The sequence below is a fragment of the Anas acuta genome, chromosome 24 (genome assembly GCF_963932015.1).
Source record: "Anas acuta chromosome 24, bAnaAcu1.1, whole genome shotgun sequence".
Taxonomy (NCBI): domain Eukaryota; kingdom Metazoa; phylum Chordata; class Aves; order Anseriformes; family Anatidae; genus Anas; species Anas acuta.
In genome coordinates this window covers 6,784,574-6,806,169 of record NC_089002.1, presented here as the reverse complement: position 1 = coordinate 6,806,169, position 21,596 = coordinate 6,784,574, and the positions used below count along the sequence as shown (strand labels likewise).

Here is a 21,596-nt window from a genome sequence, read left to right as displayed (position 1 = left end):
GCTCCAGAAACGAGGCCAGCACGGTGCAGAGCAGCTCTAGCCACAAAATAGCTTTATTCTGTGTTGTGCCCACCGGGGAAGAAGGCAGAGCGGCGTTCCTTCCCTTACTACAGCCTCGCTGGAGGATGCAGGGTGGGCAGCCCTTACCCCGAGCAGGACAGAAGCACCACCGTGCTGTCGGCGTGGCTGCCTGGCCTGGCCCCGACTTCCTACAGCTGCTTCCCCTTCCCCGGGGCTCCTCGCCTTCCCCAGCACAGTCAGTGCTCGCCCAGCAGCTCCTGCACCATGCGGGCGCTTCGCGGCTTGATGGGGCCACTGCTGGCAGTGGCAGTGCTCGTGCTGCAGCCCGCTGGGAGTCTCGGTGAGTGTCGCTCCCCTGCCCAATTCCAACGCTTCCATGGCTCAGCTTTGCTTTTCAGTCAAATGGGGAATCATCAGGCCAGGAAAGTTCAGCGGGAGACCTGCCTCTGGCTGCAGGCACTGCTGATTTCTTTCTGATGTTCTGGCAAGGCTGCCCAGAGCCCAGTGGCTCCTGCTAACTGCGCATTTCTCCGCTCAGTTGCGCCTCTGGATGCTCACAAAGAGCCACCCAAAATTCCCAAATGCTTTCCCATAGTCTGGCTCCCCCCAGCCCGCGCCCTTGCGAAGTAAGGCAGCTCAGGGGCTATCAGCTTGTCTCCGGGGTAGCCCAGGGCCAGGTCCTTTGTCTGCTGAGCTTCTCACGGGCTGAAGCTCAGGACTTCATTGCAGTGAGCGCATCAGCCGGGGGCTCACTTATCTGTGTGGTAGCCGAGAAGTTGTTGCCAGGGTCAGAGGATGTCCTGATGTTCTGAGGCTCAAGATGAAGATGGTGATAAGTTGGGGAGACTCAAAAAGAGGTAATAGTCTGTATCATTTAATTACAAGGGTCATAGTTTGCAGTTTGAGTGGTGTCAGGAGCGAGGCTGATGCATAAGCACGGAGGTAGCCTGCAGACATCCTGAAGGCAGCTGGCCCCTTGTTGTCGTGCATCCCACAGGCTGGCTGCAGGCGTGAGAAGTGGAAATTTGCTCGCTAATGACCCTCAGAAGAGGAATAACTCGCAGTTTCTGTCTGAAAGTTGACATTTCCTTTGAAAACAGGCTTTATAGGAAACTGCTCTGCTGTGCTAAGTGCTCCCCGCTGCCTCCTCTGCCTTGTGCAGCCGCTGCCCCCAGCTGAGCACCGCTTTACAGCTGTTTTCTTTAGCTCGTGCTGATTCTCAGACGCCCCCTGCCCCAGCCAAACCTTACCACTGGGGTGCAGATACCTAAGCTGAGACCTGGGGAAGAAACAGGCAGGTATGGGGACTTTCCACTGAGTGCAAGCCTGGGTAGGGTATCGAGGGCAGGTATGCTGGTGCATAAGGAACCCCAGTTTTATCCACCTTTAATTTTCCCCGGCTATTACAGTTTGTAACCAGCCCCAGGATGTTTCTCGTGGCAGGTACAGTAGCCAAAGAAGGTTTTTGTTTGGGCACCAGTGATGGACACACAGGTTGGAGGTTAAGTGTTGTCTGTGAGCCTCTCGTTTACCTTAAAGCTGGAGGCAGGGCTCCAGCACAGCGGGGTCACCCACCCAGGGCATGCAGCGTGGTCATACCCCAGGCTGCCGGAGCAAGTGGTGTTAGAAACAGGCAGAAATAGAGATCGGTTGTCTGTGAGCGATGGAAGGGCTACACCTCTGCAGTCCCGGTGATGACAGCTTCTCAGGCGTGCTCATTAACCCTTAACCTCTCTGCCTCGATTGCTGCAGTTGTTACCCTGATCAGTTTACCAGGTGGGAGTGCAGTGACCGCAGCTGCGATCAGTAAAAACACCCCCACAAAGTCCTTGTCTGTCCTCTGCTCTGCAGAGCTGCAGTGTCAGGTCCCACTTATCGCACACGGACGGCTGAGACCCGTGCACAACTTCACCTCGGGTGGCGCGGCCATGGTCGAGTGCGATGCTGGCTATGTCCCCGCGGGCACCGGCACCGTGCGGTGCCTGTCCAGCGGCAGGTGGCAGCCACGGGTGCCCGCCTGTGTCCCAGGTACGTGCAGGTTCCTCTTCTCCCTAATTCATCTCCTATGTGTCATTTTGTGAGCTTCTTTTGCTAAAAGTGTGTTGGGGTGGGAGGGGTCCTGCCAGAGGCAGGGCTCAGCCCTATCCCCGGTGGGTCCCAGGGAGCCCTGGTGGCTCTGAGCATCCTCCCTGCCCTGGCTCCAGGTCGCTGCCCTTCGCCTCCTGCCCTCAGCTACGCCGACCGAAGCCCTCAGCGCGAGTTCCTGGTCGGTTCGACCGTCACCTACTTCTGCAGAAACGGGTACACTATGATCCCTGAAGTATCTCCGACAATTACTTGTCTCAAAAATTTCACCTGGTCCTCAATCCCAACGCTTTGCCAGAGTAAGTGCCCCGTTTTCTTTGCCTCGCCAGCAAAGCAGCTATTTAATGGTGGGGAATACCATCATTTTCTAAATGCCCACCAGCAGTGCAGTGCCACAAGGCACAGCGCTATATAGCAGTGTTTTGGCTCTCAGTGATAATAATTGTGCCGTTCAATGGGTGGCATGGATGAAAAGAAATATCTGAATCTCATTCTAATCATTTAGTCTTTCAAACAATGACAGTAACGTCGTTCCTCCAGTGCCATCTCTAGCTAATTGCAGGGTTCATACAGCTCTGCCTTCCAAGAGAAATGGCTGTTATCCCGTAATTGCAGTCCCTGAGCACGCCAGGGCTGGCTGGGGACGTCTGGCAGGGTCCCTGGGTTAACGAGCCACCCCCATGGGGAACACCCTGGTGTGGATGCGTCCTGTGAGCACTGTGAGACCCCATCCCTGGAACCTTTCTGATGCCGGTGTTCCTCAGTGGTGCAGTGTCCGAACCCCACCATCAGCCACGGGCAGGAGATCAACGTGAAGGACGCCAAGTATACCTTCGGGCGCCAGGCAGCGTTTCAGTGCGACCCTGGCTACGTGCTGTGGGGCAGCCGGAGGGCTCAGTGCGGGTCTGACGGGACGTGGAGCCCCCCTGTTCCGTTCTGCGATAAGGGTGAGTCCGGGCGGTGTCTGCTTGGGGTGGAGCTGGGAACTGCATCTCCATAGCCTGGGGAAGAGCAGTTAGAAAAATGATATAAATTTGAAATCTCTGATCAGAGAAGGCTGTGTTAGAAGGGGTCCAAGTCACAGCATTAAATGGTTTTAATGTATACTCTTTCTAGCAAAACTGTAATCAAGGTGCTGTGTAACGAGCCTGCAGCCACTTTCTTAGAGGACTGTTCAAAGGGTTTATAATGCTGGAAAATCCCTGACCCAGTTTATGAGCAGGCTCTTTTATCACAAGGGAGTGGAGGGGATGGAGACCCACGCTGTGGTGTGGGGTTGGTGGGTGAGGGTGCGTGGCTGCTCCATCTGGGGGCACCAGCAGAGCTGGGGCTGAACCTGGCAAGGAGCTGGGAGACTTTGAGCAGAGCCTGGCCAAGCATAACACAGAGACCTGGCTCCTCCTGGTACTGCCAGCACTTCTCCACCTGGTGATGGACCGAAAAACAGCTTAACTTTTCTCCTCTCTCTTGCAGTCTGTGACCCCCCTCCCCAAATCACCAGCGGGCAGCACACAGCCTCGAGATCGGACCTCTTCCCCTACGGCTACGAGGTGAAGTACAGCTGTGCCGCGGGTCTGTCCCTCATCGGGGACGAGTCCATCTACTGCACCTCCACCGACGGGGAGAACCTGGGGTGGAGCGGCTCTGCCCCGGAGTGCAGGGGTGAGTCGCTTCCCCATGGGGTCACGCCGGCACCTGGGTGTGCAGGGGGACCTGGAGCAGGGCTGCCGGCTCCTCCTGCTTCCCTGTGGCGTGAGCTCGGCACCTCGGGGCTGGTGTGGAGAAAGGAGACACCGCTTCTCCTGCGTTGGGTACCCCAAAGTGCTCAGGGCGAGCCCCGCTTTGTGTCCCGGGGCACCCGGCCTGACGCAGCCGTGCGCGCTCTGCCCACAGTGGTTCGCTGCCCCAGGCCTGATGTTGAGCACGGAAGGATGGCTCCACCGAGACACACGTTCCCCTACGGGGTGTCCGTGCGCTTCTCCTGCGATGAAGGCTTCGTGCTGCGCGGTGATGCTGAGACCTGGTGTGCGGCCAACAGCACCTGGCAGCCGCCGCTGCCCTCCTGCGTCCCAGGTGGGTTTGGCATTCGGGTGCAGCACGGCGCGGTGCTGCCTCCTGCCCCAGCTCCCCTGGTGCCTTCTCCCCTCAAGGGCTGTTCTGTCCTTCGTCAACCCCTCCTGCACACCCTGGGGGTGTAACTTTGCCTTAATGTTTGGTTTCGTGGCTCACGAAATGTGCAGGTGCACATTTGGCTAAATTCACCTGCACTGATTCATTCTTCACTAATTTCATATTTTTTTTCCACCAACATAACGATGATCCCCCGGCTGTGCTGCCCTCTGCTGTGTGCTTTACTTTCAGTTCAGTGTCCGGAACCGCAAGTTGTCAATGGAAGGCTGAAAAACGCCAGGGACAGTAAAACGCGGTACCCAGCAAACACGACTGTTACTTTCGAGTGCCTCCATGGGTACCACTTCTCTGGTGGAGGACCTGCTGCTTTCGGAGACACCGGGACAGCCACGTGCCTGGCTGATGGCAAGTGGACACCGCTGCCCAAGTGTGTAAGTGTCATGGTCTGAGTTTCTGGGTGAGTGCTGCCTGATTCCTGATATAAAAAAATTATGGTCTGAACCTCTTAAAGGCTCTGGCTTTATGGCCATGCTGTGGGATGCAGGCTGCGTTAGGGCAATGCAAGGCAAATTGGGCAGACACGCGGCCTCAGAGCTGCAGTGTTTGGCTCTCCGTCCACCGCCGTGCAATCATACACGCCTGTCTCTGCTTTTTGTTCCGCTTTTTTACAGAAGAAGCAAGGAGAGGCTGATATTTGTGAAGAGGTTGGGGATATTAAAGCTGCCTTTGAGTGCGGTGTGCCCATGGAGGAAGTGAGAACTCTGCTGGAAGTACAAAAACTGTTCCTGGAGATTCAAAAACTGAAGGTGGAACTTGGGCTCTCGAATAAGGTCATCCTGTAACACACACTGTAATGAATCACCTTTCCTTTGGACACAGTTCACGCAGTCAGAGCATCTGTAAGAAGACTCTCAGTGACTCCATAGTTCATGCTTGTACGCACAGAACCAGAGAAATAATAAACGGTGTCTGGGAGGTTGCTTTTGTCATGCTAGGTGCTAGAGCTCAGGGAGGTTTTTGCTCTGTTCCTTAAATCCACAGGCTTGATTTGCTCTATAACAAACCATTTTCACTTTTCATTTTAGCAAGTGTAATAAGGTGTTATGTTGACCTTCCTTGAGTCACGGAATAAACCGTGCTAGGCCAAGGGCAGTGGAACCGGAGCCCAGGGAAGCAAATTCCTGGCAGAGCCGAGCTGCCGGCCCCTGGAGGCGGTTCTGCAGCAAGCTGCTGCCCGGCAGCCCCTGCCCACTGCCCAGCGTCAGCACACCTCACCTGCCCAGAAATAGCCCGGGAGGGAATATTTAACTGCGTCGTTTCCTGGTGACACAGGTCACGGCTTCTACGTGTATTCATCTAGCTAAGGGCAGTTATATTTAAGTGTGTTAGAGGAGGCTGGCAAAGCCTATTTGCTTATCCCTGGGATTTAAAAGAGGCAACAGGTTCTGGCAGGGTGCTGCCCTTGACAGATAGCTGGGTTGGTGTCGTCTTCCACATCCCTGTGCTTGCAAGCAAATGCTAAGAATAGATGTTGTAAGTTTAAGTGGAACGAATCAGACAGCAATGATTTTGCTTATTCAATAAACGATCATCCTCTCGCTGTGCCCGCGTGGTGAAGGAATCAGGCTTTCTGTTCAGGTGTACGATAAAAATGGAGATGTAAATGTGTGTGTTTTGTAACCCCTCACAGCGGCCATAGGGCTGGCAGGGTTTTGCTGTGGCCAAGCAGCCCTGGCCGAGAGCCGAGCCTTGGTGTCTGGGGAGGGCACGGGGCAGGCAGCAGGGCTCAGCGGGAGCTGGGATGTGCTGAGCTCCTGCCCAAGAGATTTGCAGCAGTACGTCCTGGTGAGCCGCACGCTTTTAAGAGTTACCAGCTCTGCTTTCAAGGTTACTAGAGCCCAATGCGCAATGCCCTGGGAGGAGATGGCATCTCCCACAGGATGCACAGAAGGGTGCCTCGATCATACATCCTGTGCTTCACCGAGGTGTGGCGAGGGGACACGATAACGGGGGCAGAGCCCGGTGTCAGCAGGAAAGCCCGTGCTGCGCCCTGGTGCTGCGCCCTGCCCCTCCCACGCTCTGCACACCTCTGGCTGCAAACAAAGGTAGAGCATCGCCACGGGCAGTGCTCGAAGCGCGTCAGCAGGAGTGAGCTGGGAGTTTCTAGCAACGTGCCGGAGTGCTCCTAACAGACGTCAGGGGATGTTTCGGAGCGTTAGTCAGTGCACAGATGTATCCGCTCACAGCCCGTCCTAATTGCACAGCGCCTGACTCAGGCAGTTAGGAAAAAATATCAGATAATAAGATAACAGGAAAAAAAGGTGACACTTTTATTTTGCAGTTCGCCGACATGGAGGAGCTGTGCTGTGTTACCTGCCAGCAAATGACTAAGCAGGCATTTTTCTGCCTTAGTTACAGCAGGGGTGGAGGGCTTTTCTGTCCGGGTAGTGTTTGGTTTTGGTATATCCGTGCTAGTCAGGGCTTACTGCAAGTCTCGGGACAAAGAATAGGGCTGAGTTACACCCCCCCCCCCAGCCCCTGTGTGGGGCAGGAGGACCTGGAGGCTTTGCCTGGGCCCCTTGGGTGACTGCTGTTTGCCACCCCTGGCTGCACGCCTCGTCCCAGTGGGAGGGTTGAGCTCCCTGTGTGTTCTGGACACGTTTCCACTGCTCCACAGGCTTGGCTGCTGTTGCATCTCCTCCCAGCTTTAGTTTCTGAGCAGCTGGGAGCCAATAGTACTTGGCAGAGCAGCGCAGGAATCGCTGCGATGAAGCCTGGAGAACCAGGGCAGGGGAAATACCCGAGCACCTCGCGCTGCTGGGCTCCCACCATGCGGCAGGGATCCGGCTGCCCCACGCTGCTCCTGGCCCTGCTGGGGCTCCTGGGCACACCTGCAGCTCACGGTGAGTATAGGCACATAGGATGCACTGTGGGGAGCAGTGAGACCTGCCCGGCTCCCCCCTCGCTGTTTGGGGGCTGGGGAGGGCGATGGCACCACCCTCAAACCCTGGTGCTCCCAGGGATGCAGCCCAACACGGTGCCTCTGCTCAGAGGGAAATCCAGAGCTGCCCTCCTGGGATGCTCGCTGGGACTGGGGACTGGGGAATGGGATCCTCACCCAAAGAGGTTTTTCTCCTGCACAGGTGACTGTGGGCCCCCACCCCGTATGGCCCACTCCAAGCCGTCCGTGGCCGAGCAGCCCAGCAGCTTCCCGGTGGGATCCAGGGTCACCTACACGTGCCTCGAAGGCGCCATCAAAATCCCCGGGCGGGCGGACATGGTGCAGTGCCTGCCCGGGTCCCGCTGGTCCCAGCTGCCCGAGCCCTGTGGCCGTAAATATCCATTCCTCCGAAGCAGCTTCAGCTTTCTTTTGCTTAATTAAAGCTTTTGTGCAGCTCTGCAATGGCACCCTTAGGTGCAAAGCCGCCTCCGTTAGCTGCTGCTGATGGGTGCGGGGTCTGCTCCTGCCGGTGATGGGGTAAGGGGGGCCGCAGCCCCTGGGGCCGCTGTTTGTGCTGAGCCTGGGCCGGCAGGGGCTGGCTTCAGGGGGGGCTGCAGCGCACAGCTTCTGACCTGCTGACGGCTCTGCCTGTGCAGTGTGAGCATCCTGAGCTACGAATGCATTCAGCGGGGTTGCAGCTGCTAAGAGAGAAGAGGCAATCTGCGATGAACACGCAGAGCTCTCCAAAAGCGCCGTAGCAGGAGCATTTCTGCAATTACAAGCTCTGTTTTTCACGCCCCCTTGCTGGCCATCTCTCTCAGACCTGCTCTCCTTGATTGCCAGTGAGCTGCTCTACCCCGACAAGGTTACACTTTGCTGCCCTGTCCGAGGTGGACGAGAGGATAAATTTTTTTCCTATTGGGTTCACTGTGAGCTACGTCTGCCACCCCGGCTATGAGAACATCTCGGAAAGCTCCCCCACCAGCACTTGTCTTGAAAACCTGACGTGGTCGGAGGTTGCTGAGTTGTGCCACAGTGAGTACCTCCTACCTCCGCCCCTGCTGTCGGTGAGCAGCCCCCAGGGCTGGAACCTGCAGCCAGGCATCTGCTCCTTGCCTGTGTGCTGCAATAAACCCCAACAGCCGCGTGCTTAACCCAAAAGCAAGTGGATATCCCTAGACATTTACCTGTAACACCCTGGGGGTGTTTGGGAAAGGTTGGACGTGGTGCTTAGGGACGTGGTTTAGCGGTGACATCGGTGGTAGGGGGGTGGCTGGACCAGGTGATCTTGGAGGGCTTTTCCAATGATTTTAAGACTTAGCAGTGAGAGTATCAAGAGTGTTATTTATTTTCTGTTGGCATGAAAAGATCTGTTTCCATTTTCACATAACGTTCACGTCTGGACACAGCCCATGCACAGGACAAACATCGGTGTGCAGGGAGTATTTCTAGCCTTGAACCTCAGAATGTAGACAAAGCATATTTCCCCATGAAATCCGTATCGCATTGAGACAGACGATGTGGCAGCAACGCACTTTTCACTTGCTACCAAAGCATCGAGATGGAAATCTCCCTGCAAATATTCCTTTCTGCCCTCCAGGGAAGTGTTTACAGGTGCCGGCTGTGAGCGTGGAGCCCTTCTGGGGCTGCACAGCTCGGCTCCCTCCGGGTGCAACCTTCTCAGTCTACCCCCGTTAGCATTCCTCGTCACGGCAGCAGCCGTGGCCGCTCACTTTGGCCTTGCTCCCCTGCAGGGAAGTCCTGCGGGCAGCCGCCGGTGCTGCCCGGGGGCAGGACCCTCGCCCTGACAGACTTTCTGTTCGGTGCCAGAGCGAGCGTGGTCTGCGATGAAGGGTGAGTCCCGGGGTGCTGATGCTGGGTTGCAGGCTCTGCTCTTACACATGAGATGTGTAACATCTTGTAACATGCTCAGGGCTCGGGCAATGAACCTGCTGGGTGCTCTTTCGCAATCTAACCCTGGTGCAGCGCTGCTCCAAGCGGAGAGCTGAGTGCTTTTCCCTTCAATTCGAGCTTTGTGCTGGGAAGGAATGAGAGCACAGGGGTGGGGAGCTGAGTTTATGGCAGCCTTTTCCTTCAGGTGTCATCCAGGGGAAATTCAACTGCCCCAGGCTGTCTGTCCCAACAGGACTACCTGTGCCATCAGTTTGTACCTACAGACTTCAAAACAGGCTACTTGAAATACTTCAACTTAACGTATTCATGATATATTGAACAAGAAGGGGTTATGTATGAATTTTAAAACTTATTGGATTTTCAGCTAGAACACTGCAGTGAAGCACAGTTTCCATTAGTCAGTGCTCTGAGTCATGCTTTCTGCCTGCTCCCAATCAGGGCACACACGCACTGTTTGCAGACTTGCTCCCAAACCCTTGACTAGTACTCAGCTAGGGCTGGAAAAGCTAGAGCTTTCCTCCCTAGCAAGAGCTTGCTGTCACCGTCTGGCTTGTTCCATCCCTCTGTGCAGCTGTTTCAATTACAGTAGAGATTTTTCTCCAAATACTCCCTTACAGTGGACTTTGGGGAAATGACAGCACGTTCCACCCTTCTGTTCATCTTTGGAAATACCCATCAGGGTGGAGGGGTAGTGTTATTCCTTGAAGCACTATCAGATGTCACCACTTGTATCCAAATGATCAATCGCACCCTTGCATTCTGAAAATTCAGAGATCTGGGAAGGTGTCAGTGCTGTCAGGAAAAGATGTCTCACCTTCCAGCAAGCAAATCCAGAAGCCGCTGTAGTGAATTGTGGGTTCGTGTTGCTCCCCACCTGTCCCTGCTGTGCGCAGAGGATGCGTTTGGATATTTTCAGAGATGAGCTGAGCAGGTTCTGCTTTTCTGGCAACACTCCAGCAAAACAGCTACAGCCTTATAACCCCAAAGCAATGTGCAGATGAGGAGGTGGCACTGCCAGTGGCGAGGATTTCAGCAGATCCAGATACCCTCGGTAACAGCTCTGCCGTGAGCAGGCAGGGGCTGAGCAGGCTTCAGGCTTCCCTGGTCTAACAAATCCCAGCCCAATGCATCTGAGTGGGGATCCACGCCTGCCCACAGCCCTGCCCGACCTTCCCTGTGCTCACTTCGGGACGCTGGCCATGGTTTCTCCTTTCTTTGCACTGGGAGGAGCGCTCTGCATTGAGTCACCTACAAGCAGATTAGCGAGGATCCTAGCAGAGAGCAAGGTGAAGGAGCTCTGCTGTTACCCTGCTCGTATTTGCACGTCTGCTTGCTTTAAAGCTGCCTTTTCTCTGCTCCTGGTCACACTGGCACTGAGGAGGAAATGCTCTCAGTTTCTGGGTAGTTACACACGTTTCTCTCTTGTTGTGTTTTCACTCAGGTACAAACTAAACGGGAGGAATTTCATCCAATGTTGGCTGAAAGGAGATGACGTTGAGTGGAGTAAACTTCCAACCTGTGAATGTAAGACTGATTCTAGTACAAGCCTGCCTTCACGGGTGTTTGTCTTCGTATTATGTGGCAGATCTGTCACCCACACTGCACCTGAGAAATATCCATTTTGCTGCTGACACTGCATTTCAGCAGTTTTGTTTCCACAAAATCAAAATATTTTCTCATGAGCTCCGATTAGCAGTGAGGGTGATGGGATGAGATTTCTAGGGCTCTAGCCCATGACAAGCTGCCTGTTTATTTCTGTGACACGGGAAGAGAGAGGGAGAAGGAACTAACAGGAGAAACACTTCAGAAACAAAAGAGATGATCAGAACAGAAGGTAGTGCTAGTGACCCATCTTCACTCATCCAATAGGTTTATTTTCTCCAAAAATCTTCGGTGAACTCTTAAGAAACATTTTACATTTCCATTGCTTTTAGCAACACTCATGTTGACTTCTTTCATGCAGTAATTACCTGCTCTTCACCTCCTCCAATTAGCAACGGGAAGCACGATGGTGAAGGTGTAGAAAAATTTGCTTACAACTCAACAGTGACTTACGGCTGTGACTCTGGCTTCCAACTCATCGGAAAAGCGAGCATCCACTGTACAAGCACAGACAAAACAAACGGGGTCTGGAGTGGAGCAGCGCCTAAATGTAAAGGTGACTTTCCCTGGAGTTTAGGACTTGTAATATGAGTTCAGTATTTAGTATACACCAGATAAACATACCCTGACTGCTTAGTGTAAGATGTGTCAAGTGGGAGTCGTATTGCAACTTGAAAAAGAAAAAATGCAGTGCTGCTAAGTGAGTAGGGAGTGGATGGCCTGGAATGGAGAGCTTTTACCAATACTTATTCTTTTTACTACAGAGAAAAGCACATTTGTCAAACTTGGAGCAAAAGAAGTGGAAAAGAGCACTCCGCCCCAAAGTGAGTTGAAATGACTCTGAGTTTAATTAACCCCACATTTCCAGACTTAACTTGCCCCTTTATGACATTTCTATGAAAAAGCCATTCAAGGAGTTTCATGCTGTGATCTTCATTCTTTTCAGATTTCCAGGGAAATGGCATCCAAACAGATAAAAAGGATTTCACAAAGGAAATGAAAATCAGCCTTTATAAGGAGTCACTCCAAAGCAGCAACTCCTTCTCCCATTCTGCTTCCTTCTCCTGGCCACGAGGTGAGTCCAGCTCGTCCTGAGACTTGTCAGGAGTTCGGGGGAGCTCATTCATAGGGCTCAGAGTTTATTTTCAATCCCGTATCTGGAGCTTTCACTCTTTCCCATGTTTCTCTTCCGTGGTAGGGAGCTGTGCTACCTCAGCATTCAGATTTGTTGTGCCTTTTTACAAAACCCAAAGCTACTACTCTCCTGGAACCAGCCGAGGACCACGGTGTCCTCCAAAGTACATGGGGATCTCGGGCATTCTCCCCCAAGCTGGCTGCTTTGAAAGCATAAAGTGGTCTAAAGTTGCAGCACTTTGTGGAAGTGAGTGTTTTATTTGTCTTCTTGGCATCTTCTCTAAGTTTTCTTGGGGTAATTTGTATTTTTTACTGGTTGGGCACCAGGTTCAAAGTTCAGGTCTGACTGCACTGACCTTCTTCTCTTAAAGAAGCTTTGTTTGGTTTGCGATGTATTCTCATGCGTCAGTCATTTCCTTGCCCTGCTGTTAGAGATTTTGAGATTTTGCTTGACCCGATTTTTGTCGTATTGAAAACCAGCCGTGCTATACGGTGTAGCCTGAGGAGCGCTGGGTTTTCTGTCCCCGTTAGCAGCCAGCTAACGCTTACCTTGTTCCACGCCAGCACGGTCGTGGGCAGCCAGGAGAACCCGGACGTGGCAGAAGTGCTGCTACCACAGATTTCCCATTCGTTGCAAAGGAGTTTACCTGTAAAAAGGGTGAGTGTCGGCTGTGTTGGAAGCAGTGCCAGGGTGGGAGCTGTGAGCACAGAATTGGGAATGACGCAGCCATACAGGAGGGTTTCCTGCACAGCCAGCGGTGTGATGAGAAGCCTTTGTTGGGTGTGAACTTGGGCCGTCCTGGAGCTGTGTCCCTGGGGTCAAAAAAAAGGAAAATCTGTCCCCATTGTGGGGATTTTGTGGCCCCACACACGCTGAGGCTGCTACAGGAATGTGGCGAGGTGGTTGGTGAAGCCTGGGTGTGGAAATTTCCCCTGTGCCGGCACAGCATGGCCAGGAGGGATCTGCCTCTTGCTGCGTCATTTCCCAAACGTGGTTTGTTTGTTGTTTTTGTTTTTGTTTTTTCCATGCAGTGCTGCTCCATCCTGTTAGCATTGCCAGGCTGGTGGCTAGCTTTGACCAAAACCTCGGTGTATTTGCCTAGACTGCTAAACAGGGAGCTGACCTATTGGGCTAACACGGGGAACTGGGCTGCATGGCTGGGTACTCACAGATGCACGTGCAGGAGCAAAATTGTAGTGGTATCAGTGTGTGGACAGAGCTCCAAAGGGCTCTGGAGCCCTTAACAGAGAGGAAGTTTGGGGGCATTGGGGCCTTGTAACAAAAAAGAAAAGGCTGAAAGCCTCCTAAATAATGCAACGAGGAAGGAAAGGGGCAAGCTTTGTGCTGTTTATTTCCTAAAGATGTCTACGTTGCTCTATCATATGCCTTCAGAGGGAAGAGAGATCTAAAAACCTCTTCCTGTTGGTTTTCCTTTTTTCTACTGTTTTGTCACTCTTGGCACTTCTCCAGGAGATTGTGTAAAAGCAGCAGCTTGACATACGCTCTAAACCTGGCTGCAATGTGGGAAACGCTGCTTTGCTTTGTGCTTCAGGAGCTCGGCCCCCCTGCCCCAAAATAGGAGCCCTCTGCAGTCAGCCTGTCGGGGCCAGCAGGCAGGAGCAAGGGGTGAGACAGGGAAAGTGGCACAAAGCCTGCGAACAGCCTCTGATGTTCAAGGGAGGGGATTGCTTTGGCTTTTCTAAAGGTGGCTTCGGTGTTCTTTAAAGTTCTGGGCAAGAGTCACCAGGCAGAAAGCGTAAAGCTCAACTCTCCTTGCTCCTCCAGCCAGGCCAGCCTTCATGTGAGCGTTTCCTTCCCTCAGGCTGCGCACATGGCCCATGGGAAGCACGATGGCAAGAGCACAGAAAGATTTTCCTGCACCTTTGGAGCACTTTGTGGGATGTGGCTTCTCTCCTCCGGTGACACTGTGACAAAGGGACACCCAAGGCAGAAATCCCCTGCCAGCAGGCGTTTGCACCTTGTTTGCATGGTTGCACAGACAACTTTCTCATGCTGCTCTTCCTGATGCCTCACTGCAGACATAAACCACAGGCAGTTCAGTGGGATGCCACTGTCTAAATATATTGTTTTCGTTTTGAAAGAAAATAACCCTGCTAAGTGCAAGCCATGCAAATCCATCACCGTGTTCTCAGAGTGCAGTGGTTGTACTCATCAGGACTCCTTCACTTTGGTTTAAAACAAAGAATAAGCTATTTCAGACATGTCTTAGGTACGCGTACAAAATGTGTTTTTCTAAATTGTGATACATTTTAACATTCCAAGAAACTCCATGGAAATTGCTTGTACAAGAGTTGATCAATTCCCATAGCTGCTTTTCCCATCTGAGTTTTTCGCTAGTTTCCTTCTAATATCAGGAATGCAGTTAGGAGTCCCTAGATCCTGATCTGCCCAGCCTTTGCTCAGGCTCAGGGTGAGGCTGTGTCATTTTCCAACCCCCTTCAACCTTTCTGCAGAATTTTGCTCACAGTTCCGCGGTGTCACAATCGGTTACAGGAGGAGTTTCCACAACCGCATATTTCCTTTCTCACTTGCAGCACAGCCCTGCTGCCAGAGCAATCACCATAAACACAGAAACACCCAGTTAGGTTGTAAAGGAGACCCAAACATCTCTGCTGGGCTGAGCTGCTGCCTTAACTCCCAGGATTTTGTGGCTGTAGCAGTGGTTCAGCTGCAGATACGCCCCTGCCAGCTGTCAGCAGGGTTCTGCCGAAACCGAACTCCTGACCTCCTTGTCCTGCAATGCTGTGTGCTCATTTCTGTTAGGAAATCTTGACACATTAAACTGAACGTCGATCTTTAGATCTTCAGTACTGTTAGCACTGTCTTTAGCAAAAGCCTTTTTGTCTCAAACATCAATACTGGTTCTTTGCCGCTGGTATTTCTCTTGGGACTGCACGTAAGGCAACAGCCACAAAGGGTCTGCAGCTCAGCCCCGCTGCAGGCTCAGCAGCTTGGCTGTGCAGGGACGCGTACAGCTGTTAAATGTGCTCTCAGTGTTGTCATACCGCAACAGAGACACCAGAATTGTCCGTTTTATGTTGCTAGTTGACTATTATCTTAGGTCTGTCTATGCAGTACATTAATTGCCTTATGTTTAGGTGGCTTCTTGGGTCTTTATTTACATTTAATAATAAACGGCAATTGTTTCCAAAGGATCGCCTGTGAATTCAACTGCCTCCTGCTCCTTTTCTTCATCCTATGCTCTGTTTAGGAAAGTGTTGGCTTTTAGGGGTATCAACAACATGACTTTATTCTGGTCTGCTGTGAAATCAGTTCCTTATTAGCACTCTTCCGTATTTATTTTCTAAATGACCTCTTGTGCAAGTTTAGTTTAAGAAAGAAAGAAAAACACTCCATGCAGTAGCACTTGGGAAAGCGAGCACTTCCAGCAGGTGATCTGAAAAAGAAAGGGGAGCGGTCTGGAGGGATGTGAACCTGTCTGAACCCCACCTGCCAGCCCCAAACCCAAGCCCTGCAGGGCCCCGAGGGAGCTGTGGCGAGGAGCCTGGCTGCCCTGGCCCTGGGGGAACAGGGGCAGAGGGGATGCTGATGTGGGAGGCCAGGAGAGGTGCTTGCAGTCCCACGCATGCTTTTTCTGGCTGGTTCCAGCACGGCACGGCAGCAGCCGCGCTCACCACTGCGTGCTTTCACTTCAGCCTTTGTCATCTGCTTGGCCCGATTTCTGTCCTGCGGGGAGGGGATGTCAGAGCGAGATAAGGCGAGCTGGCTGCAGCTGAGCAGAGGCCGTTCTGCTATCGCAGGGCTCAGCTGCCATCTGTGTGAGCACCTGGGGCAGCTCCTGCCTGGGACATCCCGATGCTCGGCCGGGCGCTGCGGCTGCACGAGGCAGAGCTGCAGAGGGACAGGGCTGGTGTGAGCCTGGTCTCGGCAGGGACAGGCTCCTCCTGCTTCTGCTGGACGCAGGCACGGCCTCAGGTAGGAACACAGCCGGTTCAAGGGGTTGATCTGAGCTCTGTGAGCAAGGGGCATTTTTCTGAGTTAAAACTGCAGTGGTTTGTGGTTCTGATGGGTGCGTGAGCCAGGCTGCTCCCCGGGGAGTCTGTCTGAGATAACAACTCCTTGCCAAATACTTCTTAACACTTTATCTTGCACTGAGGTCACGGCTGTGATCTGTTAGGAGAGAATTCCCAGCATTGAAAGCATTTTTTTCCTGTTGGCAACACCCTTTTACCTTCTACACCCACCGTTCCCATTCACACCGCAGGCGACCAGTGGCCAAGTCATCTCCGTGTAACGTCAACACTCCCCAGCACGTACTGCAAAGCCACCCGCCACCCGGCCGCTTGGCTCCCTGCTTAAGAAAACACCTCTTGGCCTCGTCACGGAATGCCTTTGATGGAGCTTAAATTGCATTGATAAGAGTAATAAAGTGAAAAAGAAAGAAAAGATAATGGAAGATAACCGAGATGCTCAGTGGAAACACCACTGCTTTGTGGATGAGAGGGGCAGCGGGAGGCAGGCAGGTGCTGGCTGCCCTGCCCTGGGCTGGCTGTCACCGGCCCCTCGCTGGCAGTGCTGCCAGCAGCTGGGGACAGGCAGCACAGACTCCGTGCACATTGCCGTCCACTTTTCCCCCAAGCCCTGCGGGCAGGGCCTGGGCAGGAATCCCAAAGCAGCTCCACTCTCACACCCCCACACTGAGCTGGGGCAAACAGCTCCCATCCCTCACGTGAAGGGATTGTGTTCAGCTGGAGGGTTATGGTGTGAATGCTGGCATCCCCACTGCATTGATTTTTTTGCATAGGCATTAATCAAAGTTGGCCCAATTAGTGACTTCCAGATTTACAGCCCTCTGGTCCCCCCTGCACCCCTCGGGCTGGAGGAAAGCCCCCTCTCCTGGGTGTGTCCCCAGGGACAGGCGGGTGCCCTTCTGATGGGGGTGCGGGGATGCTGGCAGGGGCAGGTGCCACCACTGCACTGCTCCATGCTCCCGGCAGCAGCCTGGGCCTGGGGGCTGTTGGTGAGGGCTGGGGGCACCCGCTGAGGGTGGGGACAGCAGATCCTGCCCTGTCCCTCCCGGCTGCTCCCAGCCAACAAAGCCTGCAGGCTGCACTTTTGTTTGTTTTTTTCTTTTTCCTTTTCCTTTTTTTTCCCTTTTCCTTTTCCTTTTCTTTTTCTTTGTTTTGTTTTGTTTGTTTTGTTTGTTGGTTGGTTGGTTGTTGTTGTTTGTGTGTGTGTGTGTGTGTTATTTTTTGTCCCCGTTGGGGAGGCGATAGCTGCGGGAAGAGGTGTGCCCTTACTGGAAGGTGCCCAGGGGCCGAGGCGGGGGCTCCTGGTGCCGAGAGAGCCTCGGGGAGGGGGGGGTAAAACCCATTTTTGGCTTCCCGGCCAGCAAACCGCACTCGGGCGTGTCCCCCAGCCCACCTCCCCGCCTGCCCACGCGTGCCCGTGGGCGAGCGCTGCCCGCCCCGGGGCGGTCCCGGACCCCCCCCCCGGCGGAGGCGAGGGGCCCCCGGCAGCATCCCGGGGCCGGGAGGGGCCGGAGCCGGGCTCCCCTCGGCAGCGATGGGCTCCGGGCGGTGCCGCTGGCTGCTGGTGGTGCTGGGTGTACTGGTGGTACTGGTGGTGCTGGTGCCTGCGGCCAGCGGTGAGCTCCGGTTTGGGGAAGACGCGGGAGAGGGGGGCACGCCGGGGGTGTCTGAGTGTCTGTACCTGGGGGGTTGTGGCTGTCTGTCTGTCTGCCTGTACCCGTGTCTGTGCGTGTGTCCGTGTCCCTGTGCCTGTACCCGTCTGTGTGTCTGTGCCTGTGGCTGTTTGTCTGTCCTCTGCCCTGTGCCCTGCCAGGCTGCTCCCGAAGGCAGCAGGACCCTCCTGAATCCCTTTGTTTTGTTGCAGAGAACTGCGGGCCGCTGCCCCAGCTACCCGGGGCAGAGCCTCCAGAGGACTTCAAAGATCAGCAAAGCTTCCCCATCGGCTCCAAGATAACATACCGATGTGTTCAAGGCTTTGCTAAGCTCCCCTCGAAGTCAGACACCACGCAGTGCCTGGAGAACGCCCGCTGGTCCATCCTCCCGGAGTTCTGTGATCGTGAGTAGTGCACTGGCTCTGCAGTTGCTCGGAGATGCGGGCTGCTTGCGAAAGCATTTGCTGCTTTAGCAATTGCTGTTCAGGGGGTTTCCTCATCAGGGGTGAGGCATGAGCAAGTTGTTTGTCAGAACCTTTCACTGTCCCTTCTTCCTGACTTCCCTGGGCTGTGGAAGTGCCCAGGCTGACAGCGCTCACCTCGGGCGCTCAGTTCTAGGAGGGCAACGTTTACCATTAGAAATCTTTTCTGTTACAGCTATAGAAATTATCAATCATCTTATTAAAAATATTTGTAATATTAATATTGTGAGGGAGGCTTGCTTATTACGACTTGTATTTATGGTTATACGTATCTGAGTGCAGAATACTGACATTTTTGCTTTGGAACTGTCACTTCAATTGTCCTTGTGATCACTAGGCAGCTGTTTCAGCCCACCTCGTGTGAGTTTCGCAAAAGTATCACCAGAAGATGAAATCAAGAATTTTTATGCTGTTAATGTCACGGTGAGCTACGTTTGTAACCCAGGCTACACGAATAGCACTGATGAGCTTCCTACCAGCACTTGTCGTGAAGATTTAACATGGTCAGAGGTTCCCGAGTTATGTGAAAGTGAGTGTCCCTGCATCAGTTGCTTTTTCTCCAGCATTGTACATCCTTAGCTCTGTGTTTGGAGTTCCACCTCAGATTTATATTCTAGAATGCCTTTTTTTAAATGATGTTCATCATCAGATGCCCAGTTTGACATTGCCACACTGTTGTGAAGAGCATGTCAGTGGTTGGCGTTTGCTTTCCTGTCCTTGCAGCATCCTAAGGACAATCTTCTTTTTTAGGGGAATCTTGTGGTCCTCCAGAAAATCCAGAGCATGGTACAGTTGTTACAACAGATTACCTGTTTGGCTCAAAGGCAGATGTTATCTGTGACGATGGGTGAGTGGAAGCAGGCTGCTGTGCTGGCTGGCCCACACCCCAGCATGCGGCACAGGGCATGGGGCTCTGCCTGTCAAGTCCGTGGCACCCCTCTGGGGTGACAAGTTCTTGGCTGGTGACAGCAGACTGAGCTGGGGATGTGCCTTTTGCATCTTAGGTATGTGCTAACACCGGGGCTACCCTTCATCCGATGTCTCCTACACGACAATGGAGTTGCCTGGACTCCGCTTCCAACTTGTCAGCGTATCCAGGGTAAGAGAGCTTATCCAGAGCTTGACTGGAAACACCGAATAGGCTTATTAAAAACCACTGAACTCTGTGTTGGTTGTAGCGAATTAAGTCAGGTGGAAAGTAGACACCAGGGGTGAAAACATTGGGCATACCTAGCAGCATTGGTGGTGCCTCCTGCAGGGCACTTCCCGAGTGCAGGGCTGAGCACTGCTGGAGGATGCTCACTGCAGCCTTACATATGTTTTGTATAAATGGGATATTACGTAAAATACAATTGTGGCTGTGTGGTGGTTTTACCGTGCTGGGCAGCTAGACCCCACAACCGCTCTCTCACTCCCCCTCTTTTAGATGTTTCTCCTTTACCTTCGACCTCTACCGCTGGCGCTACAGCAGTGACAGACGCACCCAAACCGTTGGAAGAGAAGACATCAGAGTATCGCTACATCCTACGTAAGGGCTCAGGAAAGCTTCCTGCATTGCAACCCCTGTAGTTGCTAGAATTACACCCATGTTGGGCAGCCCTGACTCCATGCACTGTTGGTTTTCTGCTTTCATTGTGTCTTCCTCAACCCTTTTGGTGGGCCCATCTTCCAGTTTCGGAGGGGTTTGCACAGGTTAGCTCGCTGGCCTGATCTCCTTTTCTCTGCGCTCCCCAGCTGACCTGATACAGGGCAGGGTTTTTGGTGCTTGAATCTTCCTCTGTGTATCCGAGCATCTCAGCAGAAGCTGCTGGCGTTACCTTGCCTGTGTTTGGACGTTGCTGGGGGGGGAGCAGCTTGGAGCAACGGACCTCAGCTCTGGCAGTGGGGAAAGATGGGGTGAGGGGCTCAAGAAGAGCATCACAACATGTTTACTAATCAACGATGATTGCTTCTCAGCAGTGCTATGGTTATCTGGATTTGAATAACACTGTTGTGCAAGCATAGATTAAGGAGTTTTCCTCTTTGTTTATCAGCATCATGGGTTTCATTTTTTTAATACCAGTTTCATTATTTTCTTCTCTAGCACTTATCATCATCCCTTGCATCATTGGTGAGTAATTTACAATTGAAAATATACTTTCCTAATGCAAAGCTGTTATTTACTGCTAAACATCTGGAGGTGGTGTTGTTGGCCTCTTCATTTTACAGCTCCTCGTGCTGAGTGTCTCCAGACAGGATTCCTGGGTTTCTCTGCTGCTGGATAATGCAGCAGCACCACAAGCATTATGGATGAATTGTCTTTGTTTTGGTAGAAAACATTATGTTAATTGTGGATGAAATGAAAGCCAAAGAGGCCGATGTACAAGCCAACCAAAAAATGTACATCCTGGCACTCCTTAATTGATGAAATTGGTTTAAAAGGCTTTGGCAGACTTTGAAATATAAGAGATTGATGAACCTTGGAACATCCGTGCTGCAAAAGAGATTGAGTACTAAAAATGGTGTGTCTAAAATACAAAATAAACAGCAGGCTGTCTATAAAAGTACCAAATACATGAGGATCATACTTTAGAGAAAGGTCAGCATGGCACTACACTTGGTGGTTTCTGGGCTCGTTTTTCAGAGCTACATGAGGGATTTTGCATTGTTCTGGCTGAGAAGGAGCCTCTAGGTGGGGACAGGCTGCCACAGAGCAGTGAATTTTGCTGTCAGTCTCTTACCAAACTGCTGTATTTCACTTACACTGCCGACCAAATATGCTGTTCATTTTTGTTTTTCCCTGTTTGTTTGCTTGCTTCCAAGGAATTGTTGTAATTGTAATCTGGACCATCAAGAAGTGTGGTGTAAGGCAAAAAGGGTAAGTGAGCCGAGCTGCTGCTCAGCATTCCTCAGCCATTGTCAGCTTTTTCTTAACTGGGTGTTTCCTTGTAAGCTCTGAGTGATGGTAATAACCTTTGGTATGTATTTGTGTGGCTTAGTACTGTCTTTCCGTGATGTTAAATTGTTGCTTATTCCATAGATTTTCTCCTTTCTTTTCCATGTCTTCAGGACATATAAGCCAAATCCTACAAATGCAGGAGATGAAGAACAGGGACCATCCTGCCAGGAGCGTAAAACTGGTCCGTGAGAAGGGACAGCTACTGCTAGCTCCTGACACCGTCAGTGATGAAGTTTTGAGTGCAGTAAGGCAATACGAAGTCAAGTTTCTTACTTCATAATCAAGAATTTCTTTGTGAAGCACCAGGAGAATCAAATCTACGTCGAATTCAGCTCCCTGTCATTTTACTGCCTACATGTTTCTTATATTTTTTTTTAGTACCGAAAACATTTTTGCAGTTCTTAAAGTGAGGCTTTTAACATTCAATAAACGTTTCTTTCCACTAGGAAAATGATTCTATAGAAAAGGCCCTGTTTGCACATCCTCCGAAGACCCACTTGTATTTTTTTAAACCACTTTTGTTTTTTTTTTTTTTTTTTTTTGCTAAGGTTCATTTCCTAGCATGCAGACAAGACTTTGACAAGGACAGTATTTATAGCAAAACCGTTTTGTAAATAAAAGGCACACGGGCTAAGCGAGACTGGCGTGCTGGGATGCTTCCTCGGTCGTTGTTCCTGCTCAAA

At 52.3% G+C, this 21,596-nt stretch overlaps 2 protein-coding genes across 2 annotated transcripts; both read left to right on the top strand.

Annotated features, from left to right (window-relative positions):
* Window positions 1–199: 199 nt before the first annotated feature.
* Window positions 200–5,840, top strand: LOC137844219 (membrane cofactor protein-like). Its single transcript, XM_068660433.1, has 8 exons — window positions 200–361; window positions 1,873–2,049; window positions 2,226–2,405; window positions 2,871–3,053; window positions 3,580–3,768; window positions 4,000–4,179; window positions 4,468–4,667; window positions 4,908–5,840. The coding sequence occupies exons 1-8, from the start codon at window positions 286–288 to the stop codon at window positions 5,076–5,078; spliced, it is 1,356 nt and encodes a 451-aa protein (XP_068516534.1). The 5' UTR covers window positions 200–285; the 3' UTR covers window positions 5,079–5,840.
* Window positions 5,841–6,674: 834 nt separating this feature from the next.
* LOC137844213 (zona pellucida sperm-binding protein 3 receptor-like) lies at window positions 6,675–21,551 on the top strand. The gene is made up of 16 exons (XM_068660415.1): window positions 6,675–7,139; window positions 7,380–7,568; window positions 8,021–8,212; window positions 8,932–9,031; window positions 10,533–10,615; window positions 11,055–11,249; window positions 11,458–11,517; window positions 11,640–11,768; window positions 17,706–17,897; window positions 18,313–18,504; window positions 18,726–18,822; window positions 18,980–19,074; window positions 19,402–19,503; window positions 20,059–20,085; window positions 20,778–20,832; window positions 21,024–21,551. The coding sequence occupies exons 1-16, from the start codon at window positions 7,004–7,006 to the stop codon at window positions 21,100–21,102; spliced, it is 1,923 nt and encodes a 640-aa protein (XP_068516516.1). The 5' UTR covers window positions 6,675–7,003; the 3' UTR covers window positions 21,103–21,551.
* Window positions 21,552–21,596: the final 45 nt, after the last annotated feature.